Source organism: Choloepus didactylus, chromosome 2 (assembly GCF_015220235.1).
Source record: "Choloepus didactylus isolate mChoDid1 chromosome 2, mChoDid1.pri, whole genome shotgun sequence".
Lineage (NCBI taxonomy): Eukaryota > Metazoa > Chordata > Mammalia > Pilosa > Megalonychidae > Choloepus > Choloepus didactylus.
The window spans coordinates 184,109,750-184,135,774 of record NC_051308.1 but is presented as its reverse complement, the minus strand read 5'-3'; the positions used below and the strand labels follow the sequence as shown (position 1 = coordinate 184,135,774).

Genomic DNA, 26,025 nt, shown 5'->3' with positions numbered 1-26,025 from the left:
ATGTAAGGATTGTGGTATTTAAATGTTTTCTTTTCTTTCTCTTCCATCACTCTTTCTTTTTTTGTGGTGATAGGTCATTCCTGTTGCACACAATAAGGCCAGCAAAATCGCCAGTAACCAGGACCAAGAAAAGCAAGAAAAGGTGACTTGAACCTCTCAAGCTTTTTAAAAATATGTTTTGTTCCATTTACCTATCTACACTGTAGTGTGAGTGGGTTTTTGTTTGTTTTATTGAGCGTCATTAGAAGTACTGTATTTACAGTATTTCCTTCCTTTGAACAAAACTGGTTCTGGTCAGGTTGAAGGCCAGAAACCTAGTGAAGTGTGGGTGCAGAAATGTTACAAAAGACCACTCAGCCATCATCATCTTTCTCTTTTCTTTCCTGTTCAGCCAGGCTGGTTGCCTCTCCGTTCCCAGAATGTGCCTCTCACACTTGGTAGTCTCTGAGACTTTGACTTTGTTTTCCTCTCATCCTGGAAATCAATTTTCTATATTGCCCTAACGAAAAAACCTCATCCCTCAAGGACCAGGTTAAAGGTCATCTCTACTGAGATTACTATTTTTATAATCCAGTGCAGACCACTGGGGAAGCCAAAATGCTGAAATTAAAAAAATAAAATGCTTTCATAAACCCACCACCCAAATTTTTCATGTAGATTTTTTTTCCTTTTTTTTTTTTTAATTTTTATTGAGATTGTTCACATACCATACAATTATCCAAAGATCCCAAGTATACAATCACTTGCCCCCAGTACCCTCATACGGCTGTGCATCTATCACCACAATTAATTTTTGTTCAATTTTTAGAACATTTTCATTACTCCAGACAAGAAATAAAGACAAAAGAGGTGGGGGGGAGGAAACTCAAATCCTCCAATATCCCTAGCCACCCCCCACTCCGTTGTTGACTCGTAGTATTGGTATAGTACATTTGTTACTGTTTATGAAAGAATGTTGAAATACTACTAACTGTAGTATGTAGTTTGCAATAGGTATATATTTTTTCCCTACATGCCCCCCTATTATTAACTTCTAGTTGTATTGTCATATATTTGTTCTGGTTCATGGAAGAGATTTCTAATATTTGTATAGTTAGTCACAGACATTGCCCACCATAGGATTCAGTTTTATACATTCCCATCTTTTGACCTCCAACTTTCCTTCTAATGAAGAGTCAAGAAGGTAGAGAGGCAAAAGCAAAAGAAAAAAGAAAGAGAAAAAAAAAACACGTGACAGCTAGGAAGCCGCAAAAGCAAAGATAACCTTAAATCAAAGTAGAATAAAGAGACAAAACCACCAATGCCAAATGTCTCATACCCCTCCCCTATCCCCCCTCTTATCTACATTTACCTTGGTGAGTCACCTTTGTTACATTAAAGAAGGCATAATACAATGATTCTGTTAATTTTAGTCTCTAGTGTACGTTGATTGCATCCCTCCCCCAATGCCTCCTCATTTTTAACACCTTGCAAGGTTGACATTCGTTTGTTCTCCCTCATGAAAAAACATATTTGTACATTTTATCACAATTGTTGAACACTCTAGGTTTCACTGAGTTACACAATCCCAGTCTTTATCTTTCCTCTTTTCTTCTGGTATCTCACATGCTCCTAACCTTCCTCTTTCAACTATGTTCATAGTTATCTCTGTTCAGTGTACTTACATTGCTGTGTTACCATCTCCCAAAACTGTGTTCCAAACCTCTCACTCCTGTCTTCTCCTATCAGTCTGTAGTGCTCCCTTTAGAATATCCTATAGGGCGGGTGTCTTGTTCACAAAGTCTCTCATTGTCTGTTTGTCAGAGAATATTTTAAGCTCTCCTTCATATTTGAAGGACAGTTTTGCTGGATATAGGATTCTTAGTTGGTGGTTTTTCTCTTTCCGTATCTTAAATATATCACACCACTTCCTTCTTGCCTCCATGGTTTCTGCTGAGAGATCTGCACATAGTCTTATTAAGCTTCCTTTGTATGTGATGGATTGCTTTTCTCTTGCTGCTTTCAGGATTCTCTCTTTGTCTTTGACATTTGATAATCTGATTATTAAGTGTCTTGGCGTAGGCCTATTCAGATCTCTTCTGTTTAGAGTATGCTGCACTTCTTGGATCTGTAATTTTATGTCTTTCAGAAGAGATGGGAAATTTTCATTGATTATTTCCTCTATTATTGCTTCTGTCCCTTTTTCCTTCTCTTCTCCTTCTGGGACACCAATGGTACGTACATTCTTGTATTTCGTTTTGTCAAGTTCCCAGAGACGTTGCTCATATTTTTCCATTCTTTTCCCTATCTGTTCTTTCGTGTGTAGGATTTCAGGTGTTTTGTTCTCCAATTCCTGAGTGTTTTCTTCTGCCTGTTGAGATCTGCTGTTGTATGTTTCCACTGTGTCTTTCATCTCTTGTGTTGTGCCTTTCATTTCCATAGATTCTGCCAGTTGTTTTTTTGAACTTTCTATTTCTGCCTTATGTATGCCCAGTGTTTTCTTTATAGCCTTTATTTCTTTTGCCATATCTTCTCTGAACTTTTTGAATTGATTTAGCATTAATTGTTTAAATTCCTGTATCTCAGTTGAAGTGTAAGTTTGTTCCATTAACTGGGCCATAATTTCGTTTTTCTTAGTGTAGGTTGTAGTTTTCTGTTGTCTAGGCATCTGACCTCCTAGGCCACCCCAATCAGGTTTTCCCAGATGAGAACAACCTCAGGTCACAGAAGGAGGAAATATTCAGTATCCGGTTTCCCTGATGTTGTGTCTTAGAGGATTGACACACATGTGCTTTTCTGCCCAGCAGGTGGCACCTGACAGCCTGTAATGGGCTGGTGTAAGGGAATGTGGCCTGCAGCTCTCCTCCCCCAACTCTGGGGCCTGGTTCTGAATGTAAGGCAGGTAGTAGAGATGGGCCCCTCCTCTTTCCTCTTGGGAAGCTGTGCCCCCTAGAGAGAGGTCATTTGCATATAAATAGATTCTTTGTTTCTCTGACTCTGCTATCTCCACCCTTGTCTGGGTCAGAATGCTGCAATTTTAAAATGGCAGAGGCTTTCTCTACTGCAAAGCACTGAGAGCTGAGAATGGCTGAGGCTTTCTCCACTGAGCCTCCCAGGTTGAGAGAGAGAGAAAGGGACAGAATGCCCCAAGATTCACCCGTCTGCCAGAGATAGCACCCGATCCTTTGGGCTCCCCGTCCTGGAACATAAAAGTCCCCTGACTCTCCCAAGGTCAGTCATCACCAAAAGCCTTTGTCTGCTTGTTGGGGATTCACTGTCTGTATTGAGCAGTTAACATTAAAAACCCTGTTGGATCTGGGCTGAGGTACACTCACTTGTTCAGAGAGTGCTGCTCTCTAGCACCACAAGGCTTCCGTGAGGGAGGGACTCTCAGCTCTTGGCGCAGGTCTACAGTTTTTACTTACATATTTTATGCTATGATCTCAGGCATTTCTCCCAATTCAGGTTGGTGTATGATGAGTGGACAGTCACATTTGTCTCCTTGCAGTTGTTTCAGGTTATTTACTAATTTTTCTGATGTTTATGAATTGTTCCAGTGGGACTAACTGGCTTCCACTCTTCTCTATGCCTCCATTTTCCTTCATGTAGATTTTAGTGTCTTTATGTATGTGCTCCATAAATATGTATGAAGTATTGTGACTAGGAATATGAATCTCAAATTCTAATAGTATCTCTGTAGATTTTTTGTATTTGAGAGTTTCTGTGTAGGTAACAATAAGCACTTTAAAGAAACAGTTCTATTTTTCCCTTTCCAATTTTTCTTTTCCTAATTTTATTAATCTGTTAAGACCGCCAATACTACATTTAATAGAAGTAACGATTGATAACATCCTTGTCTTTTCCTGATATTTAAGGAAGTGCTTTTAATATTTCTTCATTGCATATGATGTATGTGGTGGGTTTTTATAGATAATCCTTCAGGTTAAGAAAATACTCCCTTCTATTCCTATTTTTCTAAGAGTTTTTATGCTAAATGATATTGAATTTTATCAAATGTGTTATCTACATCCAATGATATATATAAATATATATATATATTTCTCTCCTGGAATCCCTTAATGTGATAAGTTACATTAATATATTTCATAATGTTGAATCGATCTTGAATTTTTAGATTCAACTACATTTTGGTCATGATGTATTGTCTTTTTGACTCTTTGCTCGTATTGGGATTTTTATATCATAACGATGAAAAAAATTGGTTATGTATTGTCCTTATCGAACTTTGTTTATACTAGACTACTAAAATGAGTAGGAGAATATTTCTTTTTTTCAGTTCTCTGAGAGTTTGTGTAAAATGATAATTATTGATTCCTTAAATGTTTGGTCAAACTAGCCTATGCAACCATTTGGGGCCTGTGTTTTCAATGTGGGAAAAAATAAAAATACTGTTTCTGTTCTTTAATAATTGTTGAGCCATTCAGATTTTCAATTTCTTTTGGAGTCAGTTTCCGTTATTGACTCTCTTCGAGGAATGTGTTGATTTCACCTAGGTTTGAATAAATTAGTTGGAATAAGTTGTTCTTCTATTCTTTTAACTTTTGTCAGCTCTACTCCATTCATAATCGTTCTCTTTCATTCAATTATCTTTCTTTTCATGATCAATCTTAATTTTTCATTTCATTCATGTATTTAATGAATTAGTTTGTTTTTTATATTTGTATTTTTATTTCTTTTTCTATTTGCCTGATAGTTTCCCTTGGAATTTTTTAATTACACTCATAGAATGAATTCAGGGTCCCAGTCTGGGTGAGTCTGGGCTGTAGGGTATTCTCAGGATATTTTTTTTCCTCTACCCCAAACTAAGGCCAAAGTCAGGAAATATCCATAGTGTCTCCTGTGGTCAGGATTTGGTTTGTTTTTCGTTTGTTTTTTTAACCTTATCTGTTGCAGGTTTTACCCTCTTAAAGGAAACAAAAATCCATGACTGAACTGAACACTTAGGAAAACTATTACAGACATTACCCAGGTGCCAATCAAGACACTGACTCCTTCAGGATTTTGAGAGAAGGGTTAATGAACAGGGTAAGGAAGAATAGTATTAGGTTATTTACCAAATTATAAGTTTGTATGTTTTATCCTGGATGGCCACTATCTTTAAGTGCAGATTACCTTATATTTAGATTATTAGTGGCACTTGCTGCCTGCCCAGGATTCTGTGCTATCTTTTTGGAAAGTCTTAATAAGCACAGATATAGATTATGGAAGACCATAGTTATTGTGTACAGAAGTGTTAGTCATGTACAGATTGCAGGTAACAACTTGCAGATGTATTTCTGAAACTTTTGGAGGTACAGGCTTTATTTGTGGCGATGGGAGTTGGGAGGGTGGGATCTTTAGTCTAACCTTCCTCCTTGCTTGACCTCAATCAGGAGCTTGGGGGTAATTAAATCCCTAGCTCTCAGTAGATAAACTGAATATATACTATACAAATTACATTTGTATAAAGTTCTAGAAAATGCAATCTACAGTGACAGAAAGCAGATCACTGGTTGCCTGGGAATGGGGTATTTAAGTTTCAGGATATCAAGTTTAAGAGTGAATATTGGGGGTGGGGCAAAATGGTGGAGTGGTGAGGTGTGGAATTTAGTTACTCCTCTAGGGCAGCTGGTATATAGCCAGGAACTATATGAAACAGGGTTTTGGGGGTCTTCAGTGACCAGTCAGGCATCGTACACTAGTCTGGAATGGGTGGAATGGTTGAGATCACAGGGAAACCTGAAAGTTTCCCTGGCCGGTGGACTGGTGCCCCTCCCCACCAGAATGGTGGACTTTTTTGGAGCTGTCTTCCCAAGGGAAAAAGAAACAGTCCATACTGGGAGCAAGAAGGGGGGCTCAACCCAGCCTCAACTGCAGAATTAATTAACAAATTAATTAACTTTTGGAGTTGGGGGTATTCGGGGTGCTGGAGAAGGGCTGCACTCCAGGAAAGGTGGGGGCATATAGAAGTAGGCACCCAATCGGGCTCTCATTTGGTGGCTCCATAAAGGCTTTTTTTTTTTTTTTTTTTTTTTACATTTTTTTCCCTTTTCTTCCTCTCTGACTCCTTATTTTTTTATACTTCAGTAGCCTCCTAGCAAGGGTGAAATTAAAGCTGTTGGAGAGTAGCTATTCCGGTGAAAGAGATAATAGCCTAAAGCACATATCATTAAATACTCTGTACTGAGACTGACAAAACTTGAGGGCTGCGGAAAGGCCTTAAAAAGGGATTTCATTTTTTCTTTTTTCTTTTTTAAATGACTATTGTAAGTACCTCTTTACAGAAAGCCTCAGATATTCACAGTTGGCCTCTGGAATCAGGCAACAGAGACCTGAGATAGGTCTGACAGACAAAGCAATGAACCTAATGGGGGAGACAATTCCCTAAAGGGCATAAGTTCCCCAAGAAAAGGGGGGTGTGGTCCAGCTCAAGTGGCAGCCCTCCTTCAAAGAACTCAGACCCCAGGGGCTGGAAAACAGAAATCAACTTCAGTCAGCCATGCCCCGGACAGGGACAGAATCTGCAGAGAACTAAAGGCATTGCACCTCTTTACACTGATGGGGAGCTGCAGGCTGACAGACGCCACCTGCTGGACAGGATAGGAAAAGCATAGTGTCTAAAGGTCTCATTGGAGGGTCTCATTCTCAAGGAAACTCCATATCCTCCTCCTGAGACCTGGGCCTTTCTGGACTGGGAAAGCCTCATTGGGGTCAGCCATATGAGGAGACCCTCTCATAAAAAAGTTATACAGAGGTAGGACAAGAAACAGAAAAACAAGTGGTGAAAAATTCTGATTAACTAAATAGAGACTAAGTTAGAGGGTCTATAATAAGTTGAACTGAATACCAAAGGATGGAGAACAAAGCCAACCAAAAAGAAAACCCCAGGTAAAAGAGTGAAAACAAGCTTCAGAATAAACTAATCAAGAAAATCAGATGCTTAAACAGCTTAAGATAACAAGCCACACTAGGAAACCTGAAAATATGGACCAGCCAAAGGAACAAACTGATAGTTCAACTGAGATACAAGAGTTGAGACAACTAATTAAAAATGTTCAAACAAATCTAAATCAATTCAAAATTCAGTGAACTAAGGGAAGATATGGCAAAAGAGATAAAGGATAATAAAGAAGACACTGGATGATCACAAAGAAGAATTTGTAAGCTTGAAAAACAAATAGCAGAACTAATGGGAATGAAAGGCACAATAGAAGAGATGAAAAACACAATTTAGGGATACAATAGTAGATTTGAACAGGCAAAAGAAAGGATCCATGAACTGGAAGGTAAGACATTTGAATTTCATACACACCAAAAACAGGTAGGGAAAAGAATGGAAAAATAAAAGTAGGGTCTTAGGGAGCCAAATGACAACATGAATTGCATGAATATATGTGTAATGAGTGTCCCAGAAGGAGAAGAGAAGGGAAAAGGGGCAGAAAGAATAACAGAAGAAATATTCACTGAAAATTTCCCAACTTGTTTTGAAAGATATAAAATTACAGATTCATGGAGTACAGTGTACTCCAAACAGAATAGATCCCAATAGACCTACACCAAACACTTACTGATCAGATTTCCAATGTCAAGGAAAATGAGAGAATTCTGAAAGCAGCAAGAGAAAAGTGATCCATCACATAAAAGGGAATCTTGATAAGACTATATACAGATTTCTCTGCAGTAACCATAGAGGCAAGAAGTCAGTGGTATGATATATTTAAGATACTGAAAGACAAAAATTGCCAACCAAGAATTCTATGTCTGGAAAAGCTGTCCTTCAAAAATGAGGGAGAGAATATATTAAAATATTTTCAAATATTTTCAAACAAACAGACACTGAGAGAGTTTGTGAATAAGAGACCAACACTACAAGAAATACTAAAAGGAGCGCTACAGGCTGGTAGGAAAAAGCAGGAGAGAGAGGTTTGGAGAAGAGTGTAGAAATGAAGACGATCAGTAAGGGTAAGAGGAGAGAGAGAGAAAAAATAGGATATGACATATAGAATCCAAAAGACAAAATGGTAGAAGAAAGTTTTGCCCTTACAGTAACAACACTAAATGTTAATGGATTAAACTCCCCAATAAACAGAATGGGTTAAGAAACAGGCCCCATCTATATGCTATCTACAAGAAACTCACTTTAGATACAAAGACAAAAATAGGCTGAAAGACAAAGGTTGGAAAAAGATATTTCACACACAAAAAAACAGAAAAAAGTGGGAGTAGCTATATTAATATCAGACAAATTAGACTTCAAAAGAAAAGCAATTAAAAGGGACAAAGAAGGACACTATAGATTAATAAAAGGGTCAATTCATCAAGAAAACATAACAAGCTTAAATATTTATGCACCAAGTCAGAGTGCCCCAAAATACATGAGGCAAGCACCACCTGCTGGACAGTATAGGAAAAGTAGATACCTCTACAGTAATAGTGGGAGACTTCAGTACACTGCACTCTTCAATGGACAGAACATCTAGACAGAGTATCAATACGGAAACAGAGATGTTGAATTATGTGATAAATGAACTGGACTCCATAGACATTTATAGAACACTATACCCCACAATAGCAGGATATACATTTTTCTCAAGTGCTGATGGATCATTCTCTAGGATAAACCACATATTGTGTCACAAAGCAAGTGTCAACAAATTTAAAAATATTAATATTATACAAAACACTTTCTCAGGTCATAATGGAATGAAGTTGGAAATCATGGCAGGAATTAGTAAAATTCACAAATATAATGAAGCTACACAATACACTTTTAGAAAACCAGTGTGTAAAGAAAGAAATTACAAGAGAAATTATTAAATACCTTGAGGCAAATGACAATGAAAACACAACTTGTCAGAACTTATGGGATGTAGTAAAGGTGGTGCTGAAAGGGGAATTGATTGTCCTAAACACCTATATTAAAAGAGAAGAGAGAGTAAAAAATCGAGGAATTCACTGTTTACCTCAAGGAACTAGAGAAAGAACAGCAAAATAACCCTAAAGCAGACAAAAGGAAAGAAACAACAAAGATTAGAGCAGAAATAAATGAAATTGAGAACAGGAAAACAATAGAGGGAACCAACAAAACCAGAAGTTTGTTCTTTGAGAAAATCAATCAAATTGATGGACCCTTAGCTAGGCTAACAAAAACAAAAACAAAAAAAGTGGGGGGTGGGAGAATGCAAATAAATTCAGTCAGAAATGGGAAAGGATACATAAATACTGACCCTGCAGAAATAAAGGAGATAATGAGAAGATACTATGAGCAACTATAAGCTAATAAACTTGACAACTTAGACAAAATGGACAACTTCCTAGAAAAGCATAAACAACCAACATTGACTCGAGGAGAAATAGATGACCTCAACAAACCAATCACAAGTAAAGAGATTGAGTGAGTCATCAAAAAGTTCCCAAAAAAGAAAAGCCCAGGACCAGATGGCTTCACATGTGAATTCTACCAAGCATTCAAGGAAGAATTAGTACCAATCCTGCTCAAACTCTTCAAAAGATTGAAGAGGAGGGAAAGCTACCTAACTCATTCTGTGAAGCCAACATCACTCTAATATCAAAGTCAGACAAAGATACTACAAAAAAAGAAAAGTATAGATCAGTCTCTTTAATGAATATAGATGCAAAATCCTCAACAAAATATTTGCAAATTGAATCCAGCAGCACATTAATAGAACTATACACCATGACCAGGTGTGATTTATTCCGGGTATGCAAGACTGGTTCAACACAAGAAAATCTATTAATGTAATGTGCTACATCAGTAAATGAAAGAGGAAGAACCACATGATCATCTCAATAGATGCACAAAAGGCATTTGACAAAACTCAACATCTTTCATAATGAAACACTTCAAAGGATAGGAATAGAAGGGAACTTTCTCAATATGACAAAGGCAATGTATGAAAAACCCACAAGTAACATCATACTAAATGGGGAAAGACTGAAAGCTTTCCCTCTAAGATCAGGAACAAAACAGGGATGCCCACTGTCAAAATTTTTATTCAACATTGTGCTGGCAGTTCTAACTGGAGCAATTAGGCAAGAAAAAGAAATAAAAGGCATCCAAATTGGAGAGGAAGAAGTAAAACTTTCACTGTTTGCAGTTGACATGATTCTATATGTAGAAAAGCCTGAAAAATCGACAGCAGAGCTATTGGAACTAATCAGTGAATACAGCAAAGTGGTAGGCTACAAGATCAACATATAAAAATCTGTAGTGTTCCTATACACAAGTAATGTGCAATAAGAGGAGGAAATCAAGAATAAAATTCCATTTAAAATATTAACCAAAAGAATCAAGTATTTGGGAATAAACGTAACCAACCCACTGAAGACCTATGCTGAGAAAACTATAAGAAACTACTAAAAGAAATCAAACAGGACCTAAAAAAATGGAAGAACATACCATGTTCATGGATTGGAAGAGTAAATATAATTAAGAAGGCAATTTTACCCAAACTGATTTATAGATTCAATGCAATACCAATAAAAATTCTAACAACTTACTCTGCAGAAATCAAAAAAGCAATAACCAAATATATTTGGAAGGCCAAGGTGCCCTACATAGGCAGAAATATCTTTAGAAAGAGGATCAAAGTGGGAAGTCTCACACTACCTGACTTTGAAACATATTACAAAGCTACAGTGGTCAAAACAGCATGGTACTGGCATAAGGATAAATAAACCAACCAATGGAATTGAATTGAGGGTTCAGAAATAGACCCTTGCATCTACAGAGAATTGATCTCTGATAAGGCAGTCAAGCCAAAGTAACTGAGACAGAGCAGCCTCTTCAATAAATGGTGTTTGGAGAACTGGATATCCATTTCCAAAAGAATGAAAGAAGACTCCTATCTCACACATTATACAAAAATTAACTTGAAATGGATCAAAGACCTAAGCAATAGCGTGAAGACCTTAAGACTCAGAAGAAAATGTAGGGCAGTATCTTAAAGATCTTGTGATAGGAGGTGGTTTCCTAGACCTTACACCCAAAGTGCAAGTAACCAAAGAAGAAACAGATAAATGGGATCTTCTCAAAATTAAACACTTTTGTACATCAAAGGACTTTGTTAGAAAAGTAAAATGGCAGCCTACGCAATGGGAGACAATATTTGGAAACCACATATCAGATAAGGGTTTAATATCCTGAATATATAAAGGGATCCTAGAACTCAACAACAGAAAGACAAACAACCCAATTAAAATGTGGGCAAATCACATGGACAGACACTTTTCTGAAGAGGAAATACAAATGGCTCAAAAACGTTTGAAAAATGCTCAACTTCATTGGCTATTAGGGAAATGCAAATCAAAACCACAATGAGATATCATCTCACATCTACCAGAATGCCCATTATCCAAAAAACAATAAATTCCCACTGTTGGTGGGAATGTAGAATGGTGCAGCCACTTGGGAAGGAAGTGTGGCAGTTCCTTAGGAAGCTAAGTATAGATTTTCCATATGACCCAGCTATTCCATTACTAGGTATATACTCAGAGGAACTGAAAGTTATGACACCAGGGGATGAGCCTGGACCCAGCATTGTGGGATTAAGAACATCTTCTTGACCAAAAGGGGGAATCAAAATGAAACAAAATAATGTTTCAGTAGCTGAGAGATTTCAAATGGAGTCGAGAAGTTACTCTGGTGGGCATTCTAATGCACTATCTAGATATACCTTTTTAGGTTTTAGTGTACTGAAATAGCTACACATAAATATCTGAAGCTATCAAACTCAACTCAGTAGCCTTGATTCTTGAAGATGATTGTATAACTATGTAGATTACAAGGGATGACAGTGTGATTGTGAAAACTTTGTGGATCATACTCCCTTCATCCAGTGTATGGATGGATGAGTAGAAAAATGGGGACAAAAACGAAATGAAAAATAGGGTGTGATGGGGGGGATGATTTGGCTGTTCTTTTATACTTTTATTTTATTTTTTCTTTTTAATGTAATTTTATTGAGATATAATCACATTACATACAATCATTCAGTGTGTACACAGTATCATCATATAGCTATGCTTTCATCACAACAATCAAACTTGAAATATTTTCATTACTCCAAAAAATAAAATAAAAATTAAGATAAAAAACACATCCAAAACATCCCATTCCCCTCCTCCCCCCATTGTTCATTTACTTTTTTTAATACAATTTATTTGAGATATATTCATACACTCTGCAGTAATCCACAATGTACAATCAGTTATTCACAGCACCATCATACAGTTGTGCATTCATCATACTTTTATTTTTTATTCTTATTTTTATTCTTTCTGGTGTAAGGAAAATGTTCAAAAATAGATTGGCATGATGAATGCATGACTATATGATGGTACTGTGAACTGTTGATTGTACACCATGGATGATTATATGGTATGTGAATATATCTCAATAAAACTGAATTTTTAAAAAAACGAGTGACTAACTCACAGACTTGCAGTCTTATCTAGAGAGATTTAGTGCATTTCCGGTTGTATGTGGGACAGTTTTGTATTGTTAGGCAAAAAACATGTCTGTTACTGTTTTTTTATTTAGAGATAAAGTATGGTTTAAGGTGATGTGTATAGCTGCCAAGTTTACATGGGATGGACTGTGATGGTTAGATTTATGTGTCATCTTGGCCAGGTAATCGTGTCCAGGTGTCTTGTCAAACAAGCACTGGCCTAACTGCTACTGCAAGGACATTTCTTGGACTTAAATCATCAGTAAGTTGAGTGTGTATATGGCTGATTACATCTAAAATCAACTAAGGGGAGTGTCTTCCACCATGAGAGACGTTTAATCCAATCAGTTGAAGGCTTTAAAAGAAAAAGTGATGACTTCAGCAGTTAAAAGAGAGAATTTTCATCTCTACTTCAGCCAGCCAGCCTCTCCTAGGGAATTCAGAAACCTTCAGTAGAGTTGCCAGCTTGCAGCCTGCCTTGTGGAAGTTAGACTCATGCATCCCCACGGTTGCATGATACACTTCTATAAAATTTATTATTTATAGATATGTCCTGTTGTTTCTGTTTCCCTAGAGAATCCTGAGTAATACAGAAGCCATCTGGTCTTGGGCTTTTCTTTGTTGGTAGGTTTTTGGTTATTGATTCAATCTCTTTACTAGTGATTTGTTAGTTATTATTAGTTTGTTGAGATGTATTTCTTCTTCATTCAATGTAGGTAGTTCATGTTTTCTAAGAATTTATCCATTGCATCTAGATTACCTAATTTATTGGATACAGTTGTTCATAGTATCCTCTTATCTTCTTTTTTATTTCAACAAGGTAAATAGTAATGTCCCCCTTATCATTTCTGATTTTCCTTATTTGTATGCTCTCTATTTTTCTTTTTTTTTTTGTCATTCTATCTAAAGTTTGTCAATTTTATTTATCTTTTCAAATAATCAACTTTTGGTTTTGTTAATTCATTCTATTGTTTTGTTTTGTTTTGTTTTCTGTTTCATTCATCTCTGCTCTAATCTTTATTTCCTTCCTTATGCTCACTTTGAGATTAGCTTGCTCTTTTTTTTTTAGTTCTTCCAGTTTTGAGGCAAGTTGCTGACTTGAAGTCTTTCTTAATTTTCAATGTAAGCATTTAGAACTCTAAATTTCCCTCTCACAATGCCGTCACTGCATCCCATAAGTTTGGGTATGTTGTATTTTCATTTGCATTGCGCCTCAAGATATTTTCTAATTTCACTTTATTTCCTCTTTAACCATTAGGTGTTTTGGAGTATGTTGTTTAATTTCCACATATTTGGGGATTTTCCATTTCTCCATTATTGATTTCTAGCTTCATTGTATTGTAGTTAGAAAATACACATTTTATGATTTCAGAATTTTTTAATTTATTGAGGTTTGTTTGCGACCTAACATATGGTCTGTCCTAGAGAATGATCCATATGCACTCAGGAAGAGTGTGTGTTCTATTTTTGGTGGGTGAAGTGTTCTGTATATATTTGTTAGTCTAGTTGATTTAGAGTATTATTCAAGTCTTGTATTTCCTTATTGATGTTCTGACTAGATGTTCTCTCCTTATTAACAGTGGTGTGTTAAAGTCTCCTACTATTACTGTATCAATTTCTACCTTCAAATCTGTCAGTGTTTTCTTCATATATTTTTGGGCTCTCCTGTTAGGGGCATATATATTTATAATTGTCACATCTTCCTGTTGAAGTATCCCCTTGTATCAGGATGTAATGACTATCTTTGTCCCTCTTAACTGTTTTTAACTATTTCATCTGATATTTGCATGGCATATTTTTTCCATCCTTTGACTTTCAAACTACTTGTATCTTTGAATTTAAAGTGAGTCTCTTGCAGACAGCATATAGTTGTGTAATGGATGGTTTTTTTATCCATTCTCCCAATCTCTGGCATTTGAATGTAGAGGATAATCCATTTACACTTAAGATTCACTACTGATAATACAGAACTTTCTTCTGCCATTTTGCTACTTAGCCTTTGTATGTTTTATACCTATTTTGTCCCTCAACTCTTCCATTAATGCCTAACTTTTATATTTATTCTGTTTTCATGTTGAGCCATATTGAGTGTCTTCTCTTTGCTATCAGGATATATTTTTCATCTGTTTCTTTGTGGTTACTGTAGGGTTAAAATTTAGCATTCTAAATATGTGAGTCATATTTGATTTGATACCAACTTAATGAATACTTTTGCTTTACCCTCCCATTCCATCCCCCTTTTCTCTTGTACTTATTACTACTTATATCTTTGTACATTGTCTGCCCAAAACCATAGATTTTTTTGTTAATTTTTGTGCGTATGCATTTTAGCATCTGTAGGAAGTGAGAAGTGGAGTGATGTATGAACAGTACAATAGTACTGGCATTTATAATTACCCAAATGGTTGCCTTTACCACAGGTCTGTATATATGTCACTTTTAACCACTGTCTGGTGTACTTTCCTTTCAGTCTGAAGAACTCCTTTTAGCATTACTTGTACGGCAGGTCTAGTGATGATGAACTCCCTCAGCTTTTGTTTATCTGAGAATTTCTTAATCTCTCCCTCATTTTTGAAAGAAAGTCTCACTGGATTTAAAATTCCTGGTTGACAGTTGTTTTCTTTCAGTACTTTAAATATTTCAACCCACTGCCTTCTTTCCGCCATGGTTTCTAATGAGAATTGGAACTCAATCTAATAGGGACTCCCTTGTACATGACATGTTGTTTTTCTCTTGCAGCTTTCAGAACACTCTCCTTGTTCTTTGCATTCAACAATGTGTTCAGTATATGGCAGATTGTATTTTTCTTCATGATTTTCCTGTTTGGTGTCCTCTGGATTTCTTAGATAGGCACAATTACATCTTTGCTACGTTTAGGGAGTTCTCTGTTATTATTTCTTTGACTATTCCATTTACCCCTTTCTCTGTCTTATCCTTTTGGAATTCCCATAATGCATATCTTAGAACGCTTTATGGTGTCCCAGAGGTGTCTTGGGCTATTTTTGCTTTTTATAATTCTTTTTTCTTTCTGCTCCTCAGCCCAGCTCATTTAAAGTATTATCTTCAGATTCACTGATTCTTTCTTCTGCCAGCTCCAGTCTGCTCTTGAAAGCCTCCTGGGAGTTTTTTTATTTCAGCTATTGTGATCTTCAACTCTAGTAGTTCTCTTTGGTTCCTTTTTAAAATTTCTATTTCTGTATTAAGATTCTCATATTCCTCATTCATTGTTTTCCTGATATCCTTTGTTTATCCTGTGTTTTAGTTTGCTAAACCTGGTGAAATGTAATATACCAAAAATGACCTTTTAACAGTGGGAATTTATTAGTTTACAGTTTTGAGGCTGTGAAAATGTCCAAATCAAGGCATCAAACAGGTGGACTGGTGATTCTGGATTCCTTTGTCACATGGCAAGGCACATGATGGTCCTTTTCTCCTGGGTTTTGTTGCTTTCAGCTTCTGTGTCCTTCTCTCTCAGCTTCTGTTCTGTTTCTCTGAATTTCATCCTCTTATAAAGGATTCCAGTAAGAGGATTAAGACCCAACTGGGGCATTCCTCACCTGAAACAGCTTAATTGAATGGTCCCACCACAAAGTTTTATACCCACAGGAATGGATTTGCTTTCAGAAAAAATCTTCTGGGGTCCATTCAACTTCAGCTACCATACTCTGTATTTTCCTTCATCTCCTTGAGCATTTTTCAGATCATTTTTTTAAAAGTTTTTTTGTTACCTATGTTCACATGCTAGTCTTCTTCATTGGTGTTTTCTGGATTTTTTCCTCTTCCTTTATATGGACCATCATTTCTTGTATCTTTGTCTTGTACTCTTTTCTTGCACACTGTACATTATAATATTTTAAATGTTAATTCTGGGATTTATTCCCTGGTTTCTTGATGCCTGTTTCTTGATTCTTGATGCCTGTTTCTTGATTCCCTGGTTTCTTAATACCTGTTTCTTGATTTTGTAACCAGCTGATGATAAGAGAGATTTTCTTGAGCTTCAGTCCTTCTATCAAGAAGATCTGCCCAAGGCAAATGCATTATGTAGGGTTTTTCCTGTCTTTCTATGCCTATGTCTTGTCCTAGGCTTTGGCTTGTTAGTTGTTTTGGAGTTCCTCTGTTTACAGGAGTTTGGTTGTCCCCTCTGTTTTCCAGGAGATAGAACTCCCTCTCCTAGTTGTTTGAAGCCTGCAAGCCATTGCCCTAGATTTTCTACCTCTAAAGTTTGTTATATTTCTTTGGTTTTCTCAAATTGCTTTTGCCTGGAGGGCAAATTCTGGGAAGAGGTGCACACTTAAGACAACTTTTTCAGTCCTATCTTACCCAGCTAAAACAGAACCAGGGACCCACAAAGTACATGCAGATGGCTTCATCATGTCCTGGGAGGGGATCAGAAGGGATGCCAAGGACCTCTTCCATGACTCTCCAAGGCTGAACTTTGCTGGCCTAGGCAGCAAATACAGCTCTTCAGCTAACTGTCCCCTGCAGCCCTAAGGAGGTGCAGCATCTTTAAGTCTCCTCCACTGCAGCCCTATCTGTTGCTGGGTTGTAACAATGGCCGCCCTCAGAGCTGGACCTCCAAAGATCCAGTCTCTAATCAGCAACTGTGATCATTGATTGGCTGTGCCCTCCCCTGTCCTTTGGGAAGAGGAATTTTACATCTCTGTCTCTTACCAGAGAGGTTGCCAGGGACTGGACCCCATGGTGGCCTGTCACGAGAGTAGGGGATGTGCACTAGCCCACTGTGCAGAGAGAGTGATTTACTGTTCTTTACCATAATTTATCAGCCCCTTCCTCCCATTCTTCCTTATATGGTGTTCTTCTTGCCTCTGGAGTTTCAAAATAATTGTTCAGAGAGATCTTGCCTGTTTAATAGTTGTTCTGGTGGAAAGACTAAGATCTGGAGCTCCCCCCTCCACCATCTTCCCACAATCCTCTCTGATTATTCTTAGGAGCTACAAACAATACAAACATGTTCTATTAATGGTACTCCACATTGTGCTTCACCTGGAGTTGACTGATAATATTTAGGTTAGTGAGTAAATATTTGTGATATTCTTATATATATATCTTTGTATATATGTATATCACATAGATATGTGGGTTTCATGCACTATTGGTGTAAATGTTTTTATAATCTATATTTTTGTTTTATATTTCATATCCGTAAGACCTGGAAGAAAGCATAGCTGTTTCTATATTAAAATTAAAATTAAAATCATCAAGTCACTTTATGTAAATCTGGATTCTCATTTAAAAATTCTTCTGAGTAGTAGTTTCTGTGAGAAGGGATTTTCTGACACATTTAAAGTAGTGAAAGTTTAGTTTCACTATTTTAAATAATGCTTGTTAGTCTCTATAAACCAAGCAGAACAAGGATCTTTTATCTTATCAGAGTTTATATCTAATTTATTAATATCCTCTGAAGATAGAAAAATATTTCAAACTTACACAATGAGGGGTAAGGGCTTTTCTTGGTTACAAATACACAGAAATATTTCAGCTTCTGTTCTAGAACTTTATGTCACATGTAGTTCCAGAAATGCATAAACTCACTGGTCTATGTGTCAAAGAGTTATTATTCGTTTCATTGGACCCAAGAAGGGCAGTGAAATTGTAGGCTTTGGGTTATCTTTTCAAGGGAACTAAAATAATTTGCATCTCTTCCAAACAAATTTAATTTGCAATTCTATTGGACAAGAATCATTTGTATCATGGTCAGTTTTCCAAAAGTTAACATCTACCCTTAGGGAATTGTTAAATATCCTTATCAACAGTAAATAGTCACAACTATGTGATGATACTGTGAACAATTGATTGTACACTTCCGATGATTGTATGGTATGTGAATATATTGCGATAAAGTTGCATTAAAAAAACCTAATCAAATTACACACAAACAAAAAACAGTAAATAGCAAGTCAAGAAAAGTGTATATCCCTAGCGTATCAAATGGGCCTGCTGGGTGATGCCCAGAAAATCACTTGAAAGATCATGCCTAATTTTGAATAATATTTCCTATAGTTTATTATTTCTGAAAGTAAAAATAAAAATTTACTTGAATGGCTGAAGTTTGTCCTTTTTTGTGCCATCTCTTTTATTTGTTCAGCAAATATTTTGGCTCTCTTAAAATGTATTTTCAGGTTCTATGTGACTTGCTTGGGTTTATCGTGTGTTATAAGGTAGGTTCTAGTCCCACCTGTGATATTTACCTGCTCTCTCTTATCACTCAAATCACTTAACTGTCAATCACCTAATCCAGAGGTCCTCCAGTCCAAAAGTCAAATCCAACCCGATGTCTGTTTTTATAAATAAAACTTTATTAGAACACAACCATGCACATTCTTTTACACATTTTCTATGGCTGCTTTTTTGTTTCAATTGGCAGAGCTGAGTAGTTTTGACAGAGTCTGTATGGCCCACAAACCCTAAATATTTACTGTCTGCCTCCTTATAGAAAAAAATTGCTGATTCTGGTCTTTTAGCCTATCTGTAAAGCCTTATATGTGAGGTGATGGGGTGAGAGAAACTGCCCTGTTCCCGCTGGTGGGTGGGTCTGCTACTACTTCTTAGTTCTTTCTTAGAGTTAAGGAACCTAAACAGCATGAAGGACTTACTCAGCAGATACTTAATGGAGGCAAACTTTGTGCACAGTTCTCAAAGCTGAGGATAACAGAGTCTTGTTTGTTTGCTGCCTTTATGGAGGTTATATTCACCTGACCTACTGTATCTACCTTGCTCCTGCCCTCTTTGCCACAGTGAGAACCTGGTGCTGCCCACACCCTTCTCATTGCAGCAGAAAGACTGCACCCACCTCAGGCTGTAGTGAGACCAGGGAGATGCTTGTGTAATCTTTCCCAGAGTATGGGTAGAAGTTAATTAAATAAATCGGTAGCACAATTTTATTTAAAAAAAAAAATAATGCTATTAAAGAGAATCCACATCTCTTAATATTATTTTTTAATTCAATTTTATTGAAATATATTCACATACCATACAATCATCTAAATCTTATATTATTTTTAAAGCTGGCTGTCCTTGTTCTGATTATTCTCTTTGACATAGAATCATCTGTTTCTGAGGAAAAAGGTTTACTGAAAAGATTTTGTTTTGCCTTTTTACTCTTTATTTCACTTACTTTTAAGTTTCTTCAAATAGGAATTAGAGAGATAGTGATCACATTTCTGAATTATCCTGTTGCTTATTAAGCTTTTCATATTTAGTATATTCTCTTCCTTCATCCCTCTTGCATTTTATCTCTGTTTGGGTTTCTACAAATTATAAAGTACTGCTTTGGTTAGATACTTTCTTAAATAAACTTGGGTGTGTGCTCTTTTTTATGGACCCTAAATTGTGTTTTTTGTTCTGGAGGATTAGATTACATGCCTGCATTTTGTAAGGAGCCAGTCATTTTCATTTATGGAAATGTTCCTGCCATTAGTGGTTTTGTACTGTAATGCATAATTGAATGTACTCTATTGAAATCCTGAAGCAAAACAAATCTTAATCCAGTTACTTTGGTGTTTGGGCTTGGATATATCAGTTCCTATTCTTTTTTAGCAGCTTGGACCACGCCATAAAGTTTGGCATGTTTTATTTTTTCCATCATTCAAGAAAAGATCCACATTCTGTGACGGTAATCTGATCATACGATTTTGCTCTACTTTAAGTATTTAAACCAAATATTGATATGCTGTGTTGTTTGGCATGTACATTTAAGGATTACTCATAAAGATTAATCTTGTAAAGATTTCTTTTTTAAAAACATTAGAAATATGTGTTCACCAACAACATATTTTAAATGAATACATTTTTAGTTGGAAGATCTTAGTATCATTTCAGCTTTTTTGAGAAAATCTGTAGCATCTACCAATTGAAGAAAAATTTTAAATGGTTGTGGAGTTAATACATCAGATGATTGTTTATACTACTAGGTTTATTTTTGAAATGCCTTTCATTTGAATTATTGATTAATAATAGAAAAAAAATTAAGGTTCAAAAGCATGAGGAAAATGTATACAATAGTCTTTCTCGCCAGGGAAAAGAACTTACTCTACTGGGTAAGTTAGTAGTATTTAAAGCTGTACTTTTGAATTCTTGTTTTCTACATTGCTATGTATACATCACAGTCAAAGTGTATTTGTTTTACAGTTCTTGTGATATGAGTAAGGTAGATACACTCAAAATATTTACGGATTTTTTTTTTTCCTATTTGTCAGTGAGGAATAGGACTGTGTAAAGGCAATTAACTATTTTCTCAAATTTTGCAGCATCAGAGGCGAGGAACTGCTCCACCTCCAATGAAACTGCCCCCTCCTTATAGTGCTCCATCTGATGACAGTGAAGAAGATGAAGGAGAATATGCATTTACTGACAGTGAGTTCCTTTTCATTATTCAGGGCAGGTGAAGAATTTATTAAATTATGCTTTAATAATTGTAAATTATCAAATATAGGCTGTGGATTCTTGGGAAATGTTTGTGAACATATGTTAAAAAAGAAAATTTATATCTTAGTCCTAAGCTTTTGTGACTTTATTTTCCAAAGTTTTCTCTTAGATACTGATAGAATATTACAGTGAATATGAAAAGAAGCTGGGTCATACACTGTTTTACCTATATTCCCTCCTAATCTTACTATTTGGTTTTGAATAAAGAAATGCTAAGAAATTCTAGAAATTGAAGTTTGACCTATAAAAATCTTAGTTGTACATAGTTATCAGCTCTTGATTACTTACTTGCCTTACTCAAGGAAATGGTGAGGTTAATAATGCAAAATTATGGAAGGCCCAGCAAGTTATATTTTCTTTTTTGGAATTCATTTTCATGGCTTTCTTTTACATTAGCTGTATCAAATATTCATTCATATATGGAGAGTTTATTTAAAGGAGTTTCCGTTTTTTTTATGCATGTTTAATATATGTAGTTAGACCTGATTGCTAATGGGTATAGAATTTCTTTTTTGTGGTGATAAAAATGTTCTAAAATTAGATTATGGTGATGGTTGCACAATTGTATGAATATACTAAAAACCACTTAATTATATATTTTAATTGTATCTCACTAAAACCATGTTTGTTTTTAAGTAATGTTTCCCTTCTGCAATACAGAAAAGGAGTTTGATATAGAAATTGAAAGATTTCTTATTAGTTGTGTGTGTGACCTTAAGCCCCTCATCTATAGAAAGGATATAATAATAATACCTACTTCGTAGAGTTATTGTGAGGATTGAAATAAGATGATAAGGCATTTTATCCACCACATGCTGGGTCTTTAATAAATATTAGCCCTTATTGTTAATAATAATAATTAAGTTGACTTTTAAAAAATTTTGGTTTATACTTTGCGATTTTACAGAGCCCTTTCTTGTACATTATTTTTTCATATATTCAACAAGTCTTTGTTAAATACCAACTGCTTTTTAGTAGCAGTGTTGAGTCTGCTATAAATTGAATAAAACATAGCCTCTTTTTTCTTGATGGTGTCGTCCACCTGGAAGGGAAAATGCAAAGGCATGGGAACAAAATTTGATAAGTAATTTGGTAGTACCTAGGTTCTCAGCCTCTTTTTGGAGAGCTATATGTGATGGATATGATTAATATGTATGTCCACATGTGTAATATAATCCCTTGATCTGACCTAGATATTAGGGAAAATGCAGCAGAGTGAAGATAGGTTGTTGATTATTCATAATTTCCTCAATGCTAAAAAGTATTTCCATAGTTGTTAGGAAACCCGGCTCTGGCGTGTGACTTAGACTACGTTCAAACCTAATTTTATTACTTACTACTTGTGAATTCTTGCACTTAAGCACAACATGGCTCACACTTGTCATTCTGTAAAAGAGGGTGGAGTCTTGAAATAACCGGCTTCATAGGATTGTTGTGAGAATTAGAAAGAAAAGGCATTTAAAGTGCTCAGTATAAGGAGTGTGGTACATAATAAGTACTCTGCTTTACCATGTGCCAAGAACTGTTCTAGAGCCTTTACCTGTATTATTAACTTCATGAACACAATAACTTTGTGAGGTCCCTAATTATACAAATAAAGAAGCAGGCTCAGGGAAATTTAGGAATGTGTCCGAAGTCATACAACTAATAAATAGTGGAAATGGGGTTCAAACCTAGAAACTCTGACATGCATAGACACACATACACATCATAGGTGGGGTTCAGGAACGACATCAGTTTACACTGCATGCAAAAGAAGACTCTAATACCTAAGTCATCTTCTAACTGTAGCTTTTTATGTTTCACTGATTTTCCAGCAAACCTATTTGGGCTGTGGATATGAGTTTCCTCTCTATCCATTATACTTCCCAATGTTTTCCTTCCCACTGTACATTTCCCTTCCCATTTAACTTCCCATTGAATTTATTGTTAAGCAGTTTTCTGGAATGTGAGCTGTTCGAGGATAGTTGTTAAATTGCTTACATCAAAAACTGCACGTGAGCCTAAAGCCTCTGGCCTTGGCTGTGTTTCCATTTGAAATTGATCCCTTGAGTTTTTCTGTGTTCCTTAATTCTTGTTAAATGAATTGTCTGCACTTCCATATAAAACAAAAGTAGATTGTTTCATGGTTTTTTCAGACTACACATTTCTTTTACAGTGGTGAAAGTATGATTTACCTTCATGCCAAGGTTCATGACTCTGAAGTAGATGACTGGAATCAAGTCTGCGGCCACCAGAAAGTGGTGATTTTATTAGAGAGATCACAGACATGAGATGCACAAGATCTTAAAGTGTAGTTAAACTCTGACGCAGGTCGACTTACTGCCATTCGAGGTGTTGGGCACAGGGTAGCCAGGAATAATGTTGCTCCTCTTATTAGCTCTAGGGGGGGAAAAGATTATCAACAAGCAAATGATAAAATAGTTTAAAAAGTGATACATGCTATAAATAAAATAAAACAGGATGGTGTGAGAAGAAATGCCTTGGAGGGGACAACACTAAGTAGGATCATTAAGAAAAACCAAGATATTTGGAATAAGACCTAAATGACAATAAGAAACCCATCCTGCAGAGATCGGGCTCATATAATCATTGTGCAGATTAGGTTTTCGTAAAGTTTTTCCAGACTGTGACCCACAGTAACGTATATTTTACTAAAGTATGACTAAACACACACATGCATATATAATTGAAACAAAAGTTTCCTGAAACATTGCTTACTTTTATAACATGTGGTGAACACTAAACTTCTATTTTTTCCATTCTCTTCTGTTCTGTTTTTAAAATCCTGGTTGCAACTTGGTTTATTTCATGACCAACCGATACATTGCAACCTGCAGTGTGAAAAATACCAATCTAGGTCAGTTGTTTTCAATCCCTCCCCCTCCTCACCCCCGAACTGAAACCTCTTCTATTAGCTCCCCTTCTGTCAACGAATCAACAGGTGTCAATCAATCTTTTCTCCCAATCTTTCTCATATTTATAGTTTTCTTTGCATTTGTAATATCTATCTTACCCACTAAACCCTCAAAGTTCCATGAGGCTAGAGACCTTTTCTGTTTTGGCCTGGCATATCATAGAAACCCAGTATTTTGGGCAAATTAATGGCAGAGGGTGTGTGACTTGTGTAGGCAGTAGTGGGCATGTGATGAAAATCAAGTTTGCTTGTGGTGCTTTGGAGATACCCTTTCTGCTGACTGTACTGTCTAGTTCTAGAGCATTCTGTCCAGAACTGCTTGATCTTCTCTTTTCAATATCTTACCCCTCACCTTTATCTAAAAGTTTTGATCCCCAGGAAGAAAAGCCACTATCTGTAGAAAATCTGGCTTCATTCACTTTTTGATCCCAGAGGTTAAATGCTTTTACATCAACTAGGTCTTTCTAACCTGTTTGCATTCATTTTTCAACTATATTCTTTAAACAACATTGAGCAGAAGGTTTGGGGAGTGCCTTTTTATAGCGTGTAAGAGAGTGGTCATAAAGAAGCAATGTGAATCACACAACAAACATATCTCTGAGGCAAATGAGGTCCTAAATACTTAGAGTGCAACTGGCTTGTTTATTGTCACTTAGCTTTTAAGTGATATAGAAGAAAAGTGAATGGAATCTAATCCTGTAGGCCTCCTAAAATCCATTCTTTATACTTTAATCCAGAATAGTGTTCTCTCTGTATGTTGTTTTCTTTTTCCACTTCAATTTTTTTTCTTCCTGAAGGACTTGGTTTCATTACTGACTGTAATACATCTTTATGGCCTTTTTCCTCAGACTTTTTTTTCCCCCAAAACTATATACCATAATGTAATATTTGATATAAAGAGTATATATACTTGGGTTATGAAGTGTAATTAAAAAATTAATACCTGTGACCACCACCACCCAAATAAAAACCAGATTACCTATAACTTGCAGCCACCTGTTTCACTTTAATTCATATTGTTTTATTTTAGCTTTTTAAAAGAATAGGCTGCTAGTTATGACCGTCTGAAATGTGGTTGATTACCAAATCAGTTACTCAGAGTCACAATATTTGTAAATTTAGAAGTGATGACTTTTTTAAATAACAACTTTATTAATGCATAATTTACCCACCATACAGCTCACCTACTCTAAGTGTATTTTCATGGAGTTGTGCAGCCATCATCACTATCAGTTTTAAGAGCATTTTCATCAACCCTCAAAAGCATTACTCATTAGCTTTCACTCCCCTTTCCCCACAGGCCCTAGGCAACCACTAGTCTGTTTCCTGTCTCTATAATTTGCCTAATCTGGACATTTCATATAAATGGAATCATACATTATGTAGTCTTTTCTGTCTTGCTTCCTTCAGAGAGTATACTGTTTTTGAGATTTATTGATTTTGTGGCAGTACTTCATTCCTTTTTTATTGCCAAATAATATTCTACTATATGACTAGACCACACTATCTGTTTATCAGTTGATGGACATTAGGATTGTTTTCACTTTTTGGCAATTCTAAATAATGCTGCCATGAATATTTATGTACAAGTTATGTGGACATATGTTGTTTTCATTAATCTTTGTTTTTACATAGGAGTAGAATTGCTGGGTCATACAGTAACTCTTAAGTTTAACCTTTTGAAGAACAGCCAGACTGTTATCCAAAGTGGCATGACTATTATACATTTCCACCAGCAGTGTGTGAGGATATTCCTTTATTTTATAATTTACAAAATAATATATGTACATTTTAAAAGTTTTAGTTTGATAAGAAGTATAACTTAAATAGCAATCCCCTACCCATCCTTACCTATCCATCATCTCCCTTCTGCCTAATATCCCTAGTAAAACTCTTCTAACGCTATTTACTTCTGACTGACTTTCGATATATCTCCGATATAGCTAGATAATGTACCGATTTACTGATCTATCAATTTTATGTTACTTACTGAATATTATTAAATACTGAATTTTATTAAAAGGTGAGGATTTAGCATGGTCACTTCTCCCCTCCCCTCCATCTATCCTTCCGATATAGTTACCATAATTTTTTCAGTAAAACAGTTTGAGAACATGCCAGCCTATGACCATGTAAGTATTGTTTCCTACTGAGCCAAGCAATTTCTCATAATTATGTTTCCCTGTTTATATAATATATTCTTCTTCCTAAGCA

General features: G+C 36.0%; 1 protein-coding gene across 6 annotated transcripts in view; it reads left to right on the top strand.

Moving 5' to 3' along the window:
* Positions 1-26,025, top strand: part of PATJ (PATJ crumbs cell polarity complex component) — a 450,328-nt gene that overhangs the window by 188,330 nt on the left and 235,973 nt on the right. For all 6 annotated transcript variants that reach the window (XM_037827057.1, XM_037827058.1, XM_037827056.1 and 3 more), the window contains 2 exons: positions 74-142; positions 20,717-20,822. In XM_037827057.1, coding sequence (XP_037682985.1) covers positions 74-142; positions 20,717-20,822 — 175 coding nt within the window. The remainder of the gene's footprint in view (positions 1-73; positions 143-20,716; positions 20,823-26,025) is intronic.